Source organism: Mycetomoellerius zeteki, unplaced genomic scaffold, assembly GCF_001594055.1.
Source record: "Mycetomoellerius zeteki isolate Tzet28-1 unplaced genomic scaffold, Tzet1.0 scaffold206, whole genome shotgun sequence".
Taxonomy (NCBI): domain Eukaryota; kingdom Metazoa; phylum Arthropoda; class Insecta; order Hymenoptera; family Formicidae; genus Mycetomoellerius; species Mycetomoellerius zeteki.
The window spans coordinates 907,481-922,459 of record NW_017257021.1 but is presented as its reverse complement, the minus strand read 5'-3'; the positions used below and the strand labels follow the sequence as shown (position 1 = coordinate 922,459).

At 30.7% G+C, this 14,979-nt stretch overlaps 3 protein-coding genes across 4 annotated transcripts; 1 reads left to right on the top strand and 2 right to left on the bottom strand.

Annotated features, from left to right (window-relative positions):
• The first annotated feature begins 394 nt into the window (after positions 1-394).
• LOC108722534 (probable serine hydrolase) lies at positions 395-3,821 on the top strand. 2 transcript variants are annotated; one of them, XM_018447701.1, is made up of 6 exons: positions 395-647; positions 809-935; positions 1,011-1,055; positions 1,565-1,800; positions 3,070-3,417; positions 3,525-3,821. In XM_018447701.1, the coding sequence occupies exons 2-6, from the start codon at positions 875-877 to the stop codon at positions 3,774-3,776; spliced, it is 942 nt and encodes a 313-aa protein (XP_018303203.1). In that variant the 5' UTR covers positions 395-647; positions 809-874; the 3' UTR covers positions 3,777-3,821. The 2 variants fall into 2 exon arrangements, with proteins under 2 accessions (XP_018303203.1, XP_018303202.1); XM_018447700.1 differs by having other exon boundaries at positions 395-672.
• Positions 3,822-5,931: 2,110 nt separating this feature from the next.
• On the bottom strand, positions 5,932-8,793 carry LOC108722535 (uncharacterized). The gene is made up of 3 exons (XM_018447702.1): positions 8,385-8,793; positions 8,141-8,258; positions 5,932-7,402 (listed from the first exon to the last, which is right to left on the bottom strand). The coding sequence occupies exons 1-3, from the start codon at positions 8,471-8,473 to the stop codon at positions 7,274-7,276; spliced, it is 336 nt and encodes a 111-aa protein (XP_018303204.1). The 5' UTR covers positions 8,474-8,793; the 3' UTR covers positions 5,932-7,273.
• A 175-nt stretch (positions 8,794-8,968) lies between these two features.
• On the bottom strand, positions 8,969-14,648 carry gry (trafficking protein particle complex subunit 11 gry). The gene is made up of 21 exons (XM_018447650.1): positions 14,501-14,648; positions 14,144-14,349; positions 13,851-14,020; positions 13,579-13,767; positions 13,332-13,505; positions 13,091-13,258; positions 12,810-13,014; positions 12,544-12,717; positions 12,370-12,448; positions 12,218-12,272; positions 11,862-12,069; positions 11,522-11,727; positions 11,107-11,412; positions 10,816-11,021; positions 10,557-10,693; positions 10,198-10,410; positions 9,711-9,874; positions 9,428-9,650; positions 9,255-9,363; positions 9,096-9,172; positions 8,969-9,006 (listed from the first exon to the last, which is right to left on the bottom strand). The coding sequence occupies exons 2-21, from the start codon at positions 14,333-14,335 to the stop codon at positions 8,980-8,982; spliced, it is 3,282 nt and encodes a 1,093-aa protein (XP_018303152.1). The 5' UTR covers positions 14,336-14,349; positions 14,501-14,648; the 3' UTR covers positions 8,969-8,979.
• Positions 14,649-14,979: the final 331 nt, after the last annotated feature.

Below are 14,979 nucleotides of genomic sequence, written 5' to 3'. Positions count from 1 at the left end.
AATCCCTTTTTTATTCATTGAGCGCTCAGTGAACGGTCGTCGCTTCTGAATGCACCCATTGACACGTGATTGTTCTCATTCTCTCTCTCTCTTTCTCTCTCTCTCTTTCTCTCTCTCTCCTCACGCGCTTTACTTTTTTTTTGCATCCTGTTTCTTGAAATACGGAAATGAATCGATTTAATAATATATTGCTCGAATATGCATGTATTACATATACACAAAGGAGCTGACCAATCGTGCGTCTAAACGCGAAAATCACAGTCATGTTGGTCATGTCAGGTCATGTTCTAAAACATTAGATGCGCGATTGGTTCGTTTCATGGCTTGTCTATCTAACGTTACACACAGCTACACGAGCTACGTTCGGTATATTATATATTCGTATAGCGGTATGGGAGCTGGTCAATTGCATGAGTCCTACCGTTTTTTCTCAATAGAATTATTGAGCAAATACCGACGATTATACTCTATAAATAAAAACCAAGAGAATAATCACTCCTTTTTTTAATCGAATTCTGAAATATGTGCTCGTCATCGGTAGTGATATATATTTAAGAAGTGATGATTACGAAATCGTCGCACTCGAAGAGAAACAGGTGACGAGAATAACGTTCTCTCTCTCGAAGACAGATTCACGGCAATTACAGGTTATACCTTCAAATACATAAATATGTGAGTTTTCTAAAAAAAAACTCGACGATGGATCTCTCGTACCATATGCTCATTGAAAAATCCAGCTTTCGTAAAATTTATGTCCGTGAGATTATGTTCTTTCATTCGGATGATGATCAACGATTTTCCTTTGCAGCTTTACTGACGAAACACGTAGGATCCGCGGGTTTTCAAGAGTTTCAAGCAAACATCAGCTGTTGACATGGATGCCAAGGAGAAAAAGAACTTAGCCGAAGGAACTGCGAATGGATACAAGAAAGAAGGTTAATTCTTTAATGCTACCATCTTACGTATTTAAAAGTATTTTTTTGCAATAATTGGAAAGCACTTTTTTGCAGATGTCAAGGAAATACAAATACCGATGCCATGGGGCCACGTCAGAGGTTAGTATAGTCTGATATCTTTCCTAATTTGCGTCTTTTTTACCTAATTTATTCAAAAACAATAGCTGCGTTCGGAAACGTCGCTCGGATACCTCCAATGCCTCGGATTCATTATCTGTCACATTAATGTTAAACGAGGAGATGATGAATCTGAGGCATCGGAGGTATTCGAGCGACGTTTCCGAACGTAGCCATTGTAATTATATCAGCCTTGTATTATGAACTTATATCAAGGCTATGTTTCCATTTTCATTATCAATACTGAAAATCTATAGCATATGTGTATTACAGATAGTACAGATTTTTGATATGAAATATGTGTTATAAATTTTCAATACTAACAATAAACTTTGTCAGATGTTATACTTATAAATGTCAAACACATCCCATATATATATATAATATCGCCTGAAGATATAATACATACTTAGATTAAATAGCAATTAAAGACACGTTGTGCATGTCTCTCAACAAATGTCACATTGAACTCAATGCATTGATAAATTTAGGAAAATGGTGGGGACCGGCAAATAAGCAGCCTATAGTGGCAATACATGGCTGGCAGGACAATTCAGGAACTTTTGACAAGTTGGCACAATTATTGTCAAATAATATAGCTATACTGAGTATAGATCTGCCTGGTCACGGCATTTCTTCTCATCTACCACTCGGACAGTTCTACTATCTATTTTGGGATGGGGTTCTTACACTACGTAGAATTGTTAAATATTACAAGTGGAACAAGGTTAGCTAGCGAGTCAATGTTATACAACGATTTAAATCTTTTTCTTTTATAAATTATAAATATAACAGTAACATGTGAAATAGACAAGAGCATGGGTTTTATATGCTTTATTTTGCAGAAGTTAAATGCATAACTTAAGAAGTATGTGATCTATTTATATTATGTATCATTACCAATTACTTAATTTGCATATTTTTAATTTAGAATATTTGTACATTTTGCAATAGTATTTATATGTTATGTTCAATATGGAGGTATGACACATTATTACATTTGTTATTTAATATTCATATTGCTTGTACCTGGTCATATCATAATTAATAAAAAAACATTAAAAAGGCTGACTGTTATATATGGCATAATATATATAACAAATATTAAACTTAATACTAATAATAGCACGTTAAGAAACACTATACGTTATTTAAAATCATCGTTGTATAACTGCATATTATGTATTACATCGTATCCTCGAGTAATAGACGAAAAAAGCTTTTAAACTCAGCTGTAACTTTGTTGCATTTAAAAAAAAAATGTAGGATTTTTCTCTTCTCATTTAACAAATTGTTACAAATTTATAACAGCAAGATCTGTGTTCTGTTGAAATGTCAATTTGGAGAAAATAAAATAAAATAAAAAAATAATTATAGAACTCTTACCTGCAGGCAAATGGTGGGGTCCTAGTGAGCTCCAACCAATACTGGCACTACATGGTCGCCAGGATAATTCAGGCACTTTTGATACATTAATGCCATTGCTGTCGAATGACGTTTCTGTTCTTTGCTTGGATATGCCAGGGCATGGTTTATCTTCACATTATCCAAAGAGTCAATTCTATTATGTGTATTGGGATGGTGTCATATTACTTCGTAGAATTATTAAATATTTCAAATGGAACAAGGTTAGCGAGTGGATAAAATCCACTCTATTTACAATTGAGATGAACATCCAGTATGGTGCTTATATGTTCTCACACATATCTAACAGTCATCCTTGCTTTCACTAAATTGCATTTATATTTATGTTTCACTTAACATACTGCATGATGATGTTTTTTTATATATGTGAAAATTATGTTAATGTAAATATTTTACATACATAACCAGTGTTATGTTTTATGTTAAATATTTATGTATATAGAATAACTTAGTAATGCGTAAAAGATATATATACAATATTGTGCAATATTTAATATATACTATATGCTGTATATCTACTAATTATAAGTTAATATAAGTTCGTTATAACTTGATTGTATTATGGAAATAGGTTAAACTTCTTGGGCACTCATTGGGTGGTGCTATATCATTTCTGTATGCAGCATCATATCCAAATGAAGTCGATTTTCTTATAAGTTTGGATATTGCTAGTCCGAGCGTAAGGGATGTCAAGAAAACAGCTGCAAGCACCGGAGAATATATTGACAGATTTTTGAAATATGAATTATTAACATTGGACAATGTACCATCTTATGAATATGACGAAATGTTGAAAATAGTAGAAAAAGCATATGATGGATCTATAACAAAGGAAGGAGCAGAAATATTAATGAAACGTGGTATGCAGCCAGCGTATAAAAAGGACAAATATTATTTTTCTCGTGATCCAAGATTAAAGGTAAAAGAATTATGCAATATGTTTTATTTGGCAAGAGATAATATTGTAGATTTTTAAGATTCAAAGAAGTATGATAATGTTATTTAAAATTATTTATGTTTTTTTAGGTTTCCCTTTTAGGTCTATTATCTCTAGATTTAATACTTGAATATGCATCTCAGATAAAATGTGCTTACCTCAACATCCGTGCTATTCCTGGAATGAAATTGGAACAGCCTGAAAATTATCAGAAAATATTAGACATCATAAAAGTAGGAGCTAGAAAATTTGAGTATCATGAGGTGACAGGCACGCATCACGTACATTTGAATGAGCCTGAAAAAATTGCGCCTATAATCAAGAATTTTTTACAAATTTAATAGTAATATTATTTAGTTAAGTATATACATACTAATGAATATTATTTAGTTAAGTATATACATACTAATGAATTCAGTTACTTAAAATAATTTTGTGAAAAATGGATATATAAAATTCTTTATCTGAAATGTATAGATTAACAAAAAATTGTATTTATGTTCGATACATGTATGCTTGCATCTGCACATATATATACATTGCATATGTAATTTTATTAAATTTTAAATAGCTTTATAATTTAAAAATAAATTATATATGAAAGTATCAGTACTGTGATAAGCAATAATCAAGAGATGTGTATAGATGAAAAATATATTATAAAATATGATTATTGTATTAAATTATAATAAAATGTCAAATTACAATTTCTGTCAAACATCTAGTATCGTTTTTATGAGTTAATAAATTATTTAAAGTTGGTCTCTAAAATTAATTTAATCTTTTGATATACATATAGTTTATACACATATAGGTTGGTCCATTTTAATCAATCAACTAAAATGTCTCAAAATCCTTAAGTTTAAAACAAAAATGTTTCGGATAAAAGTTGCTCAATTATTAAGGAGAAAGATGATAATAACGTTGAAAAGATGTCAGGTCAAGGATTATCTAAAATTTTTTTAATTGAAACTCCCATTTTGTATTTTATATTCATGTAGTTTCAAAACTTTTTAAAACTACAATGAAGTATTTTTTCACTAAGTAATGGGGTTACAAGTTATGGGGCTTGAAAGCTAACAGATCAACGCTTAGTTAACTCATTATCTTAAAGCAATTAAGTTTGAGATAAAGAGAAGATGAACTTAAGGACATGTTCAACTAAGATCATCTGCTCTTTATCTCAAACTTAATTGCTTTAAAATGAGTTGACTAAGCGTTGATCTGTTAGTTTTCAAGTCCCATAACTTGTAAATTACTTAATGAAAAAATATTTTATTATAATGAAGCTACATAAATATGAAATAAAAATTTTAAAAATGGAGGTTTCAATTAAAAAAAATTAGGTAACCTTGATTTGTGCTTAAATACATTCTTTTTTCAAGGTCAACCAAGATCACTATCTTCTTTCTCCTTAGTAACGGTAACTTTTGTTTGAAACATTTTTGTCTTAAATTTAAAGGTTTTGAGATATTCTAGTAAATCGATTAAAATGAACCACGTTGTATATAACTAAATCAATGCATTAGAATAAAATCACTTTACATTAATCACAATTATCCTTATATCCTTATGTAATATTAATTATTAAAAAAAAATAAATCAATGTCTACTCGATAACTTTTAATATACCATGCGGTAGAAATATTGTATTTTAATATTTAAATTTCGTTAAATTATTGAAATATATAAGAAAAACAGGATTTTATTATAGTATAACGAAATGTGTGATGTAAGTTATGCGGGTGTTATTTTTTCAAGTTTTTGTTTTACTTATGATGTGTAACACATAACTTGTATGCTTTTATTCATTGCTATAAAGAAGAAAATCAACTAAAAAATTGATTCTTTTCTCGAAATTCTTTGTCTACATGTACCAAGGACAGCAAACATTACGCGTCTATCATCCAATAAACACTAACGGCGACAATAATATATTAATATCAGACAATCAAGTAATTAAATACAACGAAGTCGCATCGGTTTGAACTCTTACAATCGGACAAATACTATAAACATAAGAAATTACGATATTCTATATCAATCTCATAAAAGTCTTTCAATAGCTTAAAGGCGTAATTCACACACGCTCTAGATAGATAATTCAAATGAGCCATACATTTTTGTGGCATCGCAAAGTCGTAGAAATAATGATTTAAAAAATCCAAGTAAGGACGTGAGTCGACAAATGCAGATACTGCAAATGTTCCTGATATAATATTTGAAATATAATACAGGTAATACAGGTACACTCACTATATTCACAATCGAGAACAGAGCGAGCGGCATTAATTTCAACCTGTACCCAAATTCTCTTCAGGCGAATGTTGTATATATATATAGATTTTTCTAGAAATGTGCTAATTTTTATTTTACTCGATTTCGAAAAAAATCAATTTAAATTAATTCAAACGTTAATTTATGGATACATCTGTGTAGAGTGTTACAAATTATATGATATCAAGATAATAAGGCTATTGATACAGCTGTTGCGGACATCATAATAGTCAAAGTAAGAAGTCACAGCGTTATTCCGTTTACTCAGTTGCTACAACTATATGCCACGTAGAAATATAAAATTAAACTCCGAAAACGCATTCATCAGGTTTCGTGATGCCTTCCAGTCTTTTTGAATTTTCTGCGACGTGTATAGACCGTTTACACGTTGCTCGCAATTAACGTGTTTTTCAAGTATTTTCCGAAGGTACGAAAGGTAAGTGAAGCTACGAGCAAGGACGCGCGACTTGTACGATAATTTGCATAAATTGCGCATTTCCGAAGTTTGAAATGCCATTTCGTGTACGAGGCCGACGATAAAACTGTAAATCTAATCTGCTGGCAAATTCAACGTCGAAAAGTCACGCCTGTGAAATAGATAGTCGACGCGAAACGTCGGGATTCGCGTTTGCGAGTTGTGTGTAAAAAGCAACAACTTAAAATAAACGCGAGTTCTTCCAACAAATTATTGACCAGAACTTCTTATCGGGAAATTTCTGGGTACGTGGCCGTCCTATCGTGTATGCACGTTGTGCACGCCAGTAATTATCAGCGATAATACCGCCGTACATAGAAAATAAATATGAATATGGCATGTCTGAGCGCACAGGTGGACATCGTTCGCCACTTGTCCACGCACCCTTCTTATACATTCTTCCACAATTCAAGAAGCTCCTGAATAACGCTGAATAAGATCTATCGAGCCATTGGCCTATCATACGGTAAGCTCGAATAATCGCCACGCGATTGTCTTCAAAAAGTAACACGTTTGCCTTTATAATTAAGTCTCTCAAGACCTTTGAACGGATAGATTATAACGCAAATTAGCTTCGTTAGATTTCAGTCTGCGGCTCATATTTCGTCGGAAAGTAAAAACTCAACCGTGAGTATATTTGTTTGCAATATATTACACGTTGACGCTGTTCGAGTTACAATGTAATATGTTACCATGTGTAATGATAATTATTTTATGAGCGACGGTAATATAGATTCAAGTACGATACGTAAGATATAACAGCCTATTGGATAATCAGCTTTATTTTACTTTACAAAAATAGTAGCTATTGTTGCAATAATAACTCGAACCTGATTGTGATACAACTACAGAAAAGTGCGCAAAAAAATATTGTGTTTATTCCACATATTTTACGGATCAGTTCTCACGTCGCTCGACACACGAAGAAACAGCCACGTCATAAAATAGACCACGCAGTAATCAACCCGATCCATCGATCCCAACGATCAACAAACTTTTCATTTCAAAGTTTGTTCGTTCGGCTCGAGTTATCAGGTTGAAATGATCACTGACGAGTATCTAATTAATTACGCGGAAATGAGCTAGTCATGATTCCGTATCTTGGATATCTTTGCCAAGATGACTTCGATAGGCCAACGAAATCTGCTGCAATTCTGCATCTGTAGGCGTGTAAGAAGCGTAAGTTCTCAGACGTGCTCTAGACATCTCCAAATCCTGTAAGTTCCCAATTTTATTTAAAATCTATTAGTTGGTATATGATATTCTTTACGTGTATATATATATATATGTATGTAAGAAATATTATATACCAATATATATTGTGTATATATATACTATATATATATCACGCAATACATATGTACAATAAATATCTCATTTCATCATATTTTGAAATATCAATTCTTTAAATTAAAAAATTTTAATGATAGTCTACAGTAAAAAATATTAAATAAAATTAATTTTAGGCAATTTATAATTCATGTCAAATTTTTCAAAATTGAATCTATTTATAACGTTAAACAATTTTATGTACTATAACGTATAATAAATCAACCTGACTAAGACTCCTTATAAATCAAAAAACAATGAAAGAACAAGGGCAGTAGGAGTTTTTTTTTTTTTATGTACTATGTATTTTAATATGCATATGTATGTGTATATTTTGATTATTTTTGTATTATATGTAACATAAAATTATAACTAGAATTCTATTCTGAATATAGGCTATTTATAAAATGACTTTATGACAAACTTCCTTCCAATTGTAAAAAATTGTAACAAAACGATAGATAACATTGAGTAACATGTGATCTTATCAGTAAAATTACTTCAAAGTAGGCAGCTTGTCTAACATAGAGAGTTTGCACGTTCTATATTCAATATAATACACTGAATTTTGCTTTTAATATTTTTTTTCATATCATTTTATCCAAAAAATATGCTATAGCAAACCTTTAGAAGAGCCTGATTGCGAATATGAGATTTTTCCAAATTTAAAGGCAGATTTGTTGGCGATGAGTCAGAAACTTTGAAAATATTCCTATTGCGAATCTCGCGACGTAATTTATTGCTGCGAAATAAAATGAAAAATAATCATTTTTTTGTTGATCAGGAAAATGTTATACACATGCATGTATTCCTACGTTAGCAAATAATATTAGCAAATAATAAATTTCATAAGAAACGTGTAATGTACCGCTCTTCTATTTCTCGTTCAAATTGCTGTTCTTTTTGCAGGTATTCATCAAAAACACTTCCAATATCAATATTGTTGCTCTTTGTCATTTCACAAAATCGTTGCAGTCCACTATATGCGAGTATAATTGTCGATGACAATTAATGTTTTTAAAATTGACTTAAATTATTTTAATTGAGGAACACAGAAAAAAGAAGAAAAATGTATGTTTACTAATACTAGAGTATAAATTGCATGGTTTCCACGGTAACGCGTTACTGGCATAACACAATGTTCTTCGATACATCTAAAAACGATCAATATTTGTGTATGAACTATTGTGAACTATGACGCATAGTAATGTGATTACTATCATTTAATGAGTGTCTGTTAAAAATTTGCAATATTATATAATAATCTTGGAATGTTTTAATTTAGAATACAATAATAAAATACTTTAAATAAATTATATTCAAGAAAAATTTATATTTATGACTAATAAATATGATACACATACATATTAGTCTATGCAAAATTTGTTATGTTATAATACATTTTATTTAAGGGAAGATAAATTTTTTTTCTCAAAAACAAGAGATCCCAATGTCGAATTTATTTATTCTCCTAAAGATTGTGATTTCGGCTTTAAAAACATAAAAAACATATATATATATTATAAAATAGTATTATTAAAAATAGCATTATTTTATTAATATATAATTTTTTTCTTACCAATATATATATATGACTCGGCAAAGAACGTTCAATCATCTCTGATAATCGTCCTTTACCCAACTTGTATTCCTCATCTGTATATTACAATTTTGATGTGTCAACTAAATATAAATATTATAAAATCTTTAAATTATTCTATATAGTAGATATTATTACCTGCAGGTATAGTTAGCGATAATGTTGGAAGAGCCACAAAACCAGCGACTAGCGGTCGTAAAACCCAATCAACTCTTCGAATATTTCTAGGCAGTATGTAAATATCAACCTGAAAAGATATTAATAAGATCATTATATATCGTATGGAATGTAAGCATATAAATGAAACGTACTTGTTTTTGACCAGCAAACATGAATGCATCACTGCCTTCCATAGCTAAACGCAAAGTGACAAGATAATCAGAATGATTTTTTATGAAATATGATATACAGAACGGCGTGCGAACCCATCCATGGGCTGGCATTTTGGCTTCCAATCCGATTACCGCATCTTCAACCCATAAAGGAGCTAAAGTTACGCTACTACTAGTTTCCAATGCAGTTTCGTCATTTGCTCTGTGAAAATAACAAAGGTTACAGATTGCACATTATGCCTTAATCTCTACCAATCTTTACCTTTTCCACTTGATAATATATACTCCAATACTAATTGGCAACTCGCCACCTATCTTTGGAATCAAGCAATAGGCATCAGTCCCTGTCTCACCATCACAGAGTTTAACACCCGCTAAAATGGACTCCTGATTGTCAAAATTGCTCTCTCTTTGAATGGAATCTGCCTAATTTCGAGCTCAAGTTTATCACAAAGTTCTAATTTTCCTAGCATAAACTTATACAGATAATTAAATTATATTTTGAGTTGTTCGAAAAATTCATGCGAATTTCTCAGGTGGCGTTTAAAATTCAAGACTTCTATGAGAGAAAAGCCGTGAAATTACCCGAAAGATGGAAAAATATTGTGAAACAAAATGATATATTACAAATTATTTTTAACTAAAAAAATTTTTAGTTTAAATAGTTTTAGTTTAAATCTTAGGTTTGCTTGAAAATTGTCGCATGGATTTTCCGGATAACCCAATATAGATACTCTGTGGAGACTTACCAATTCTATAGATGTACTTAAAATGTTTATAGGCCAAGGAGAAACACAAGTAATGTGAGGCATAATAATAAAGGGTTCATTAATAAAACCTTTTGTCAGTGGTTCGAACAGTGTAGTATAAAATTGTGTTGCAACTTCAAACGGTTTCTTAACCGCTAACGAATATATTAATTCTTTACTTCCCCTAATTTGTTCAGGTCTAGTATAGTCTGCCTGTTACATATAATAATAATAAATGACAATATTATACAATCGGTTGATATATTACAAATTATTTTTAACTAAAAAAATTTTTAGTTTAAATAGTTTTAGTTTAAATTTTAGTTTATTAGTTTATTGAGATAATTATGTACGAATACCTTTATTACGATATTTCTATCGCCTATTTTATGTGCTCTAATATGCACGATATGTTTGGCTGAAGTGCCTTTTTCCATATCACCAACAACAATAGATACTTTTGACTCTTTACTAAGCATATTAATACTTAATTCAGCTGAAATACATTGTAGAACAGCTTAGTTGATAAAAAAAAGAATATAAGTGTATAAGAATAGAAAAAATGATCATTTATAAGAAAATAAAAGAAAATAAAATATTGAAAACATGAAAACATACTTGATTGCTCATTGCTACCATCTGATAAAAGTATTATATATAAACAGACTGCATTAACATTCTCATTAGCTGATAAGGATATCGTGATGGGTAGCCACTCGCCTAAAAGCGCAGGATTGTTGGATTCTGCATCTAGACTTAAACTTGATTCTTCTTGTTTAATCTCTGCATGAATTAACGGTCTTATTGCCTCAAACTCGCCTCCACTGTTACAAATAAAAATTATGTTAGTTTTTTTGTCAAATGACTAATAAATACTAAAAACGGAACTTTAAAACTCTATAAATATACCGAAGTTGTTGTATTTCAGGATACAAACGATCCAACAAATTCGTTTCCCTACCCATAGCTGAGAATCTCAACATAATACAACAATGTGCGCTATCACCCATTTGTAAAGAAACTGTGCTAATACGAATTTCTACACCATCATTTTGACGAGGAGCTCTAAAGTTGAAGTAAAGTTTTTTCGTTTCCTTTGCTTGAAAATTAAGATCTGATTGTTGAATCTCATCAATTGGAATCTCAGCATTGTAACCTGGTCCACTGACTGTTATCGATGCATTAGAAAACTCAATGACATTAAAGTAAGAATTCCTACAGAGTTAGAAATAAAATTATATTTAGTAATGTTTAAAATAATTTTTTAATGTATATAATATATATATATATGTATATATATGACAAAAAAGATAAATTTAAATACCTTACGATGACTTCCACTGTTATCATTGTATTCACTGCATATGTTTGTTGCAAAAATCTTGCTTTAAGATCGATAAATGATGTCATATTATTATCATCAATTGTAAAAATACTTGGCTCCGAATGATTTAGTTCCAACATCCATTTCTCCATGGCAAGATGCTTAATATCGTCTGGCAAATCTGGTTCTGGATTCGGTGGTTTTTTCTAGTATCAAATGTCAAGCCGTTTTTTTTTAATTTTTTTATATCAAATAAATAATAAACTTTCATTTACTTATATAATAATCATTATATATAGCCAGTATAGCGAAACATAAATAAACGCCTTATCGAACTAACCTGTAGTATATTCATAATATTGTTATAAATAATAGCTTGTCGTTCTTCTGAGAATGTAGTTGAAGGCCCTAAAGCTTCGAGAGCCAAAGTGAGATAGTCTTGAATACTGGTCGATAAATATGCAGCTCGCAGCGCATTTTTTAAGATATCAGTGAGTAAAACTGGCCATCGTTCTCCATGATATTCCCACAACATGTGCATCAATAATCTGATCAATTAAATTTTAAAATTTCTATTAACAAAGTTAGTCTAAAGAAAATAATGAAAGAATTATTAATTTTAGCGTTAAAGGACAAAGGTCTTTTTACTGAAGGCTTTTATCATATCAAGCAGAGAGAAAAGATTAATTAACTTACGTAAGAACTTTGCCATAATCCCGAGCATTAAAATATTCTTCTGCCATTTGTACGACTGTAAAAAAAAAGAAAAAAAATTTTATTTTATGAGTATATTATAAATACGTTACAAATAATTTTTATCTCTATATTTCCAAAGGCAAATTATCTACCTAGTAATCGCCGCATTCTTGGACAACGATATATCTTGAATTGTGATATCGCATTTCCTAGTAAACTAATAATTATCATCTGAAAAGGAATGCAAATATTTTACAATAATTTATTTATCATATATTGATTTAAAAGTACATAGATATATATATATATATATATAATTATCTTACAGAATGATTAACTGTAGTTTTTTCCCTGTATTGTAAAGCTTGTATGCCGATAACTTCTCGAGCTGTGTCTGCTGGTTCTGCGCTCAATTTCCCAGGTCTCCATGGCCGTTGACCATAAAATTCAAGTTTCTCTTCACCCAGTAATGGATCTGGATCTGGATAGCTGCTTATATGCTAACAAAATATTGAAACTCAAGTAATAATCAGTTATAATATAATCAAAAAATGTAATGTATTTGTTAGAAAACTAAGTTTTTCGTACGTACTTGGCAGAGTTCTTTACACGCAGATTGTCGTAAGCTTGCGTGATTAGCAGCTAATTGGAAGTAATATCCTGGATGTTGCGTTTGAACAGCAGGTAATCCTTGACGAATAGCCTCATCAAATAATTCTGCAAATGTAGAAAACTGGCTGCTCATCCAAGCATGATGTTCAAACATAAGTTCCTTTGGACCAGTTTTTAGTTTAAATCTAATAATAAAAATTAATCAATCATTACTGTTGGAAATTTGAAATTTGTGTAAATCATTGCAGTAAATATTTATACCTTTCTGTGTGAAGTCTAAATTGAGAAATGGCATCTTTAGGAAGATTTAAACTAAACATTATTCTGCACAATTTATAATTTATAAAACCAGCAACAGTTTTTATTTCTACTGCGTTTGCATCTGTCATTCTTATTTCTAGGAGATTGTGATAAGCTTGCATATAATGCCTGCAACATTTATATGTACATATACATATACATATATATATTCTAATACAACTATTCATATTTTTAATCTTACTTTTGAGCAAGATGCAGCTCCTGCTTGAGTTCATTCAAGAATGCCATTTTAAATTGATGTCGAACAAATAAATATTGATGAACATTCTTAGTGAGCTGATCGCGATGACTTTTAACATTTCGATATTCATGATGATAAAGATTTTGTGCCAAATCATAGAATGCCGTCTCTAGCCTACAGTAAACAAAACTATTATTTCCTTTAAAAATAGAAAAATGGAAAAATGAAAAATTATAAAATTAAAAACCTAGATATATATCCTAATAAGTGATCAGCATGTGGTAAAATATATAAAAGCTTTGCTGTTAAATCACAAGCTCCACACAATGCTGTTGCACGCTCAGTTGCAACTACATCTTCAGCACCAGGAAGCGGTTGAACAGCATGTTGTATCAATACTACAGCTATTTTCGTACTTCTTCCATCAAGGGCAGCTCTAACAGAGATATCGTATCACTAGGTTTAATGCATCAATAATACAATAATATTAAATATTCTAAATAGATTATAAAATGTCACCTTAAAGATTGTACCCTAGAAGCACACTCCATCTTTTTCTCATTCCATAAAGGATCATTCCAGTCTAAATCATAGAACGCAACAACTACTGAAGGAATGTCATTGAGATATTTGTTCATCCAGTTTCGTTTTAAAATTCCTTTAGGTATGTACCATTCATACGAACTACGCTAAAACGTATAAAAATAATACATAGCAATATCAGATAAATAGCATCAATTGGATACTATCTTCACAAATGTGTCTCAGCAAAATTACATCTTTGATCATTGATTATATATCATCAAACATACCTTTGGTTTGACAGTAGGAAATTCATGTGTCAAACTAAGAAGTTTAAACTGAACGGCTGCACAATCTGGTCTACGATTATTGCTGAATGCATCCCAGATAGAGCGATGTACTGGATTTGCAATGTCTAATCCAGTCAAACCTATCAAAGCTAAAGGTTTAGCTACTAATTCTGCTGGCAACTCAAACATCATAAAACTTTTACACACTGGAAAAATAAGTAACAATCAATATACAATAACTTTATAAGTTTTTAGCGCGTTATTATTTAGAAATTTCTTCTTTCAAAAAATCCTTCAATATTATTTACAGAATTTTTAATAATATTTCTTATCCAAATAATATCTGAATCTACTTACGAACAAATTATATGGAATAACACGTTATTAGGATGCGAATTGTTTTGCGATTAGACACTGTAATTGATATATATGATCATTTTGCACTTTGACAGTTCAGATGTAGGTTATAAATTATCATCAGCAAAAACTTACACGTTAGGTTAGAATTCGTGTGAAAACACGTACTTAACGTACTACGGTGAACGCATAGTCGGTATCGGGTGTAGTCGCAGTGCTCGCGAGTCGCAGTGGAGCTTGTTTCCTCTGCACCTATATACGTTGTATGTATGTACATACTTTCCACACTTAAAATAAGACAGATATGAGAAAAACATAATAAATGAAAAGCAAAAAAGTTCAGTTACAAAAAAAATTTATCGAACGGGATACAGAAGAAGAGAAGATCGAGTCGCGATATCGGTTTTTAAATTTAAGGGGGTATTCGAGTCTAGAAGTTTGAAAAAAATTGATTTTTTTGCATTTTCTTAAACTACATG

Excerpts from the sequence above, each read along its gene's own strand:
- gry (XM_018447650.1), bottom strand. The coding sequence starts at position 14,335 with ATGATGTTTGAGTTGCCAGCAGAATTAGTAGCTAAACCTTTAGCTTTG. Across the intron at positions 11,413-11,521 it reads ACAGTGGAAGTCATCGTAAG|GAATTCTTACTTTAATGTCA; the intron begins GTATTTAAATTT and ends CTAACTCTGTAG. Across the intron at positions 9,007-9,095 it reads CGAGTCATATATATATATTG|CCGAAATCACAATCTTTAGG; the intron begins GTAAGAAAAAAA and ends ATGTTTTTAAAG.
- LOC108722534 (XM_018447701.1), top strand. The coding sequence starts at position 875 with ATGGATGCCAAGGAGAAAAAGAACTTAGCCGAAGGAACTGCGAATGGA. Across the intron at positions 936-1,010 it reads GAATGGATACAAGAAAGAAG|ATGTCAAGGAAATACAAATA; the intron begins GTTAATTCTTTA and ends ACTTTTTTGCAG. Across the intron at positions 3,418-3,524 it reads CTCGTGATCCAAGATTAAAG|GTTTCCCTTTTAGGTCTATT; the intron begins GTAAAAGAATTA and ends ATGTTTTTTTAG.
- LOC108722535 (XM_018447702.1), bottom strand. The coding sequence starts at position 8,473 with ATGACAAAGAGCAACAATATTGATATTGGAAGTGTTTTTGATGAATAC. Across the intron at positions 8,259-8,384 it reads GAACGAGAAATAGAAGAGCG|CAATAAATTACGTCGCGAGA; the intron begins GTACATTACACG and ends TTTATTTCGCAG. Across the intron at positions 7,403-8,140 it reads GCAATCAGGCTCTTCTAAAG|GATTTGGAGATGTCTAGAGC; the intron begins GTTTGCTATAGC and ends GGGAACTTACAG.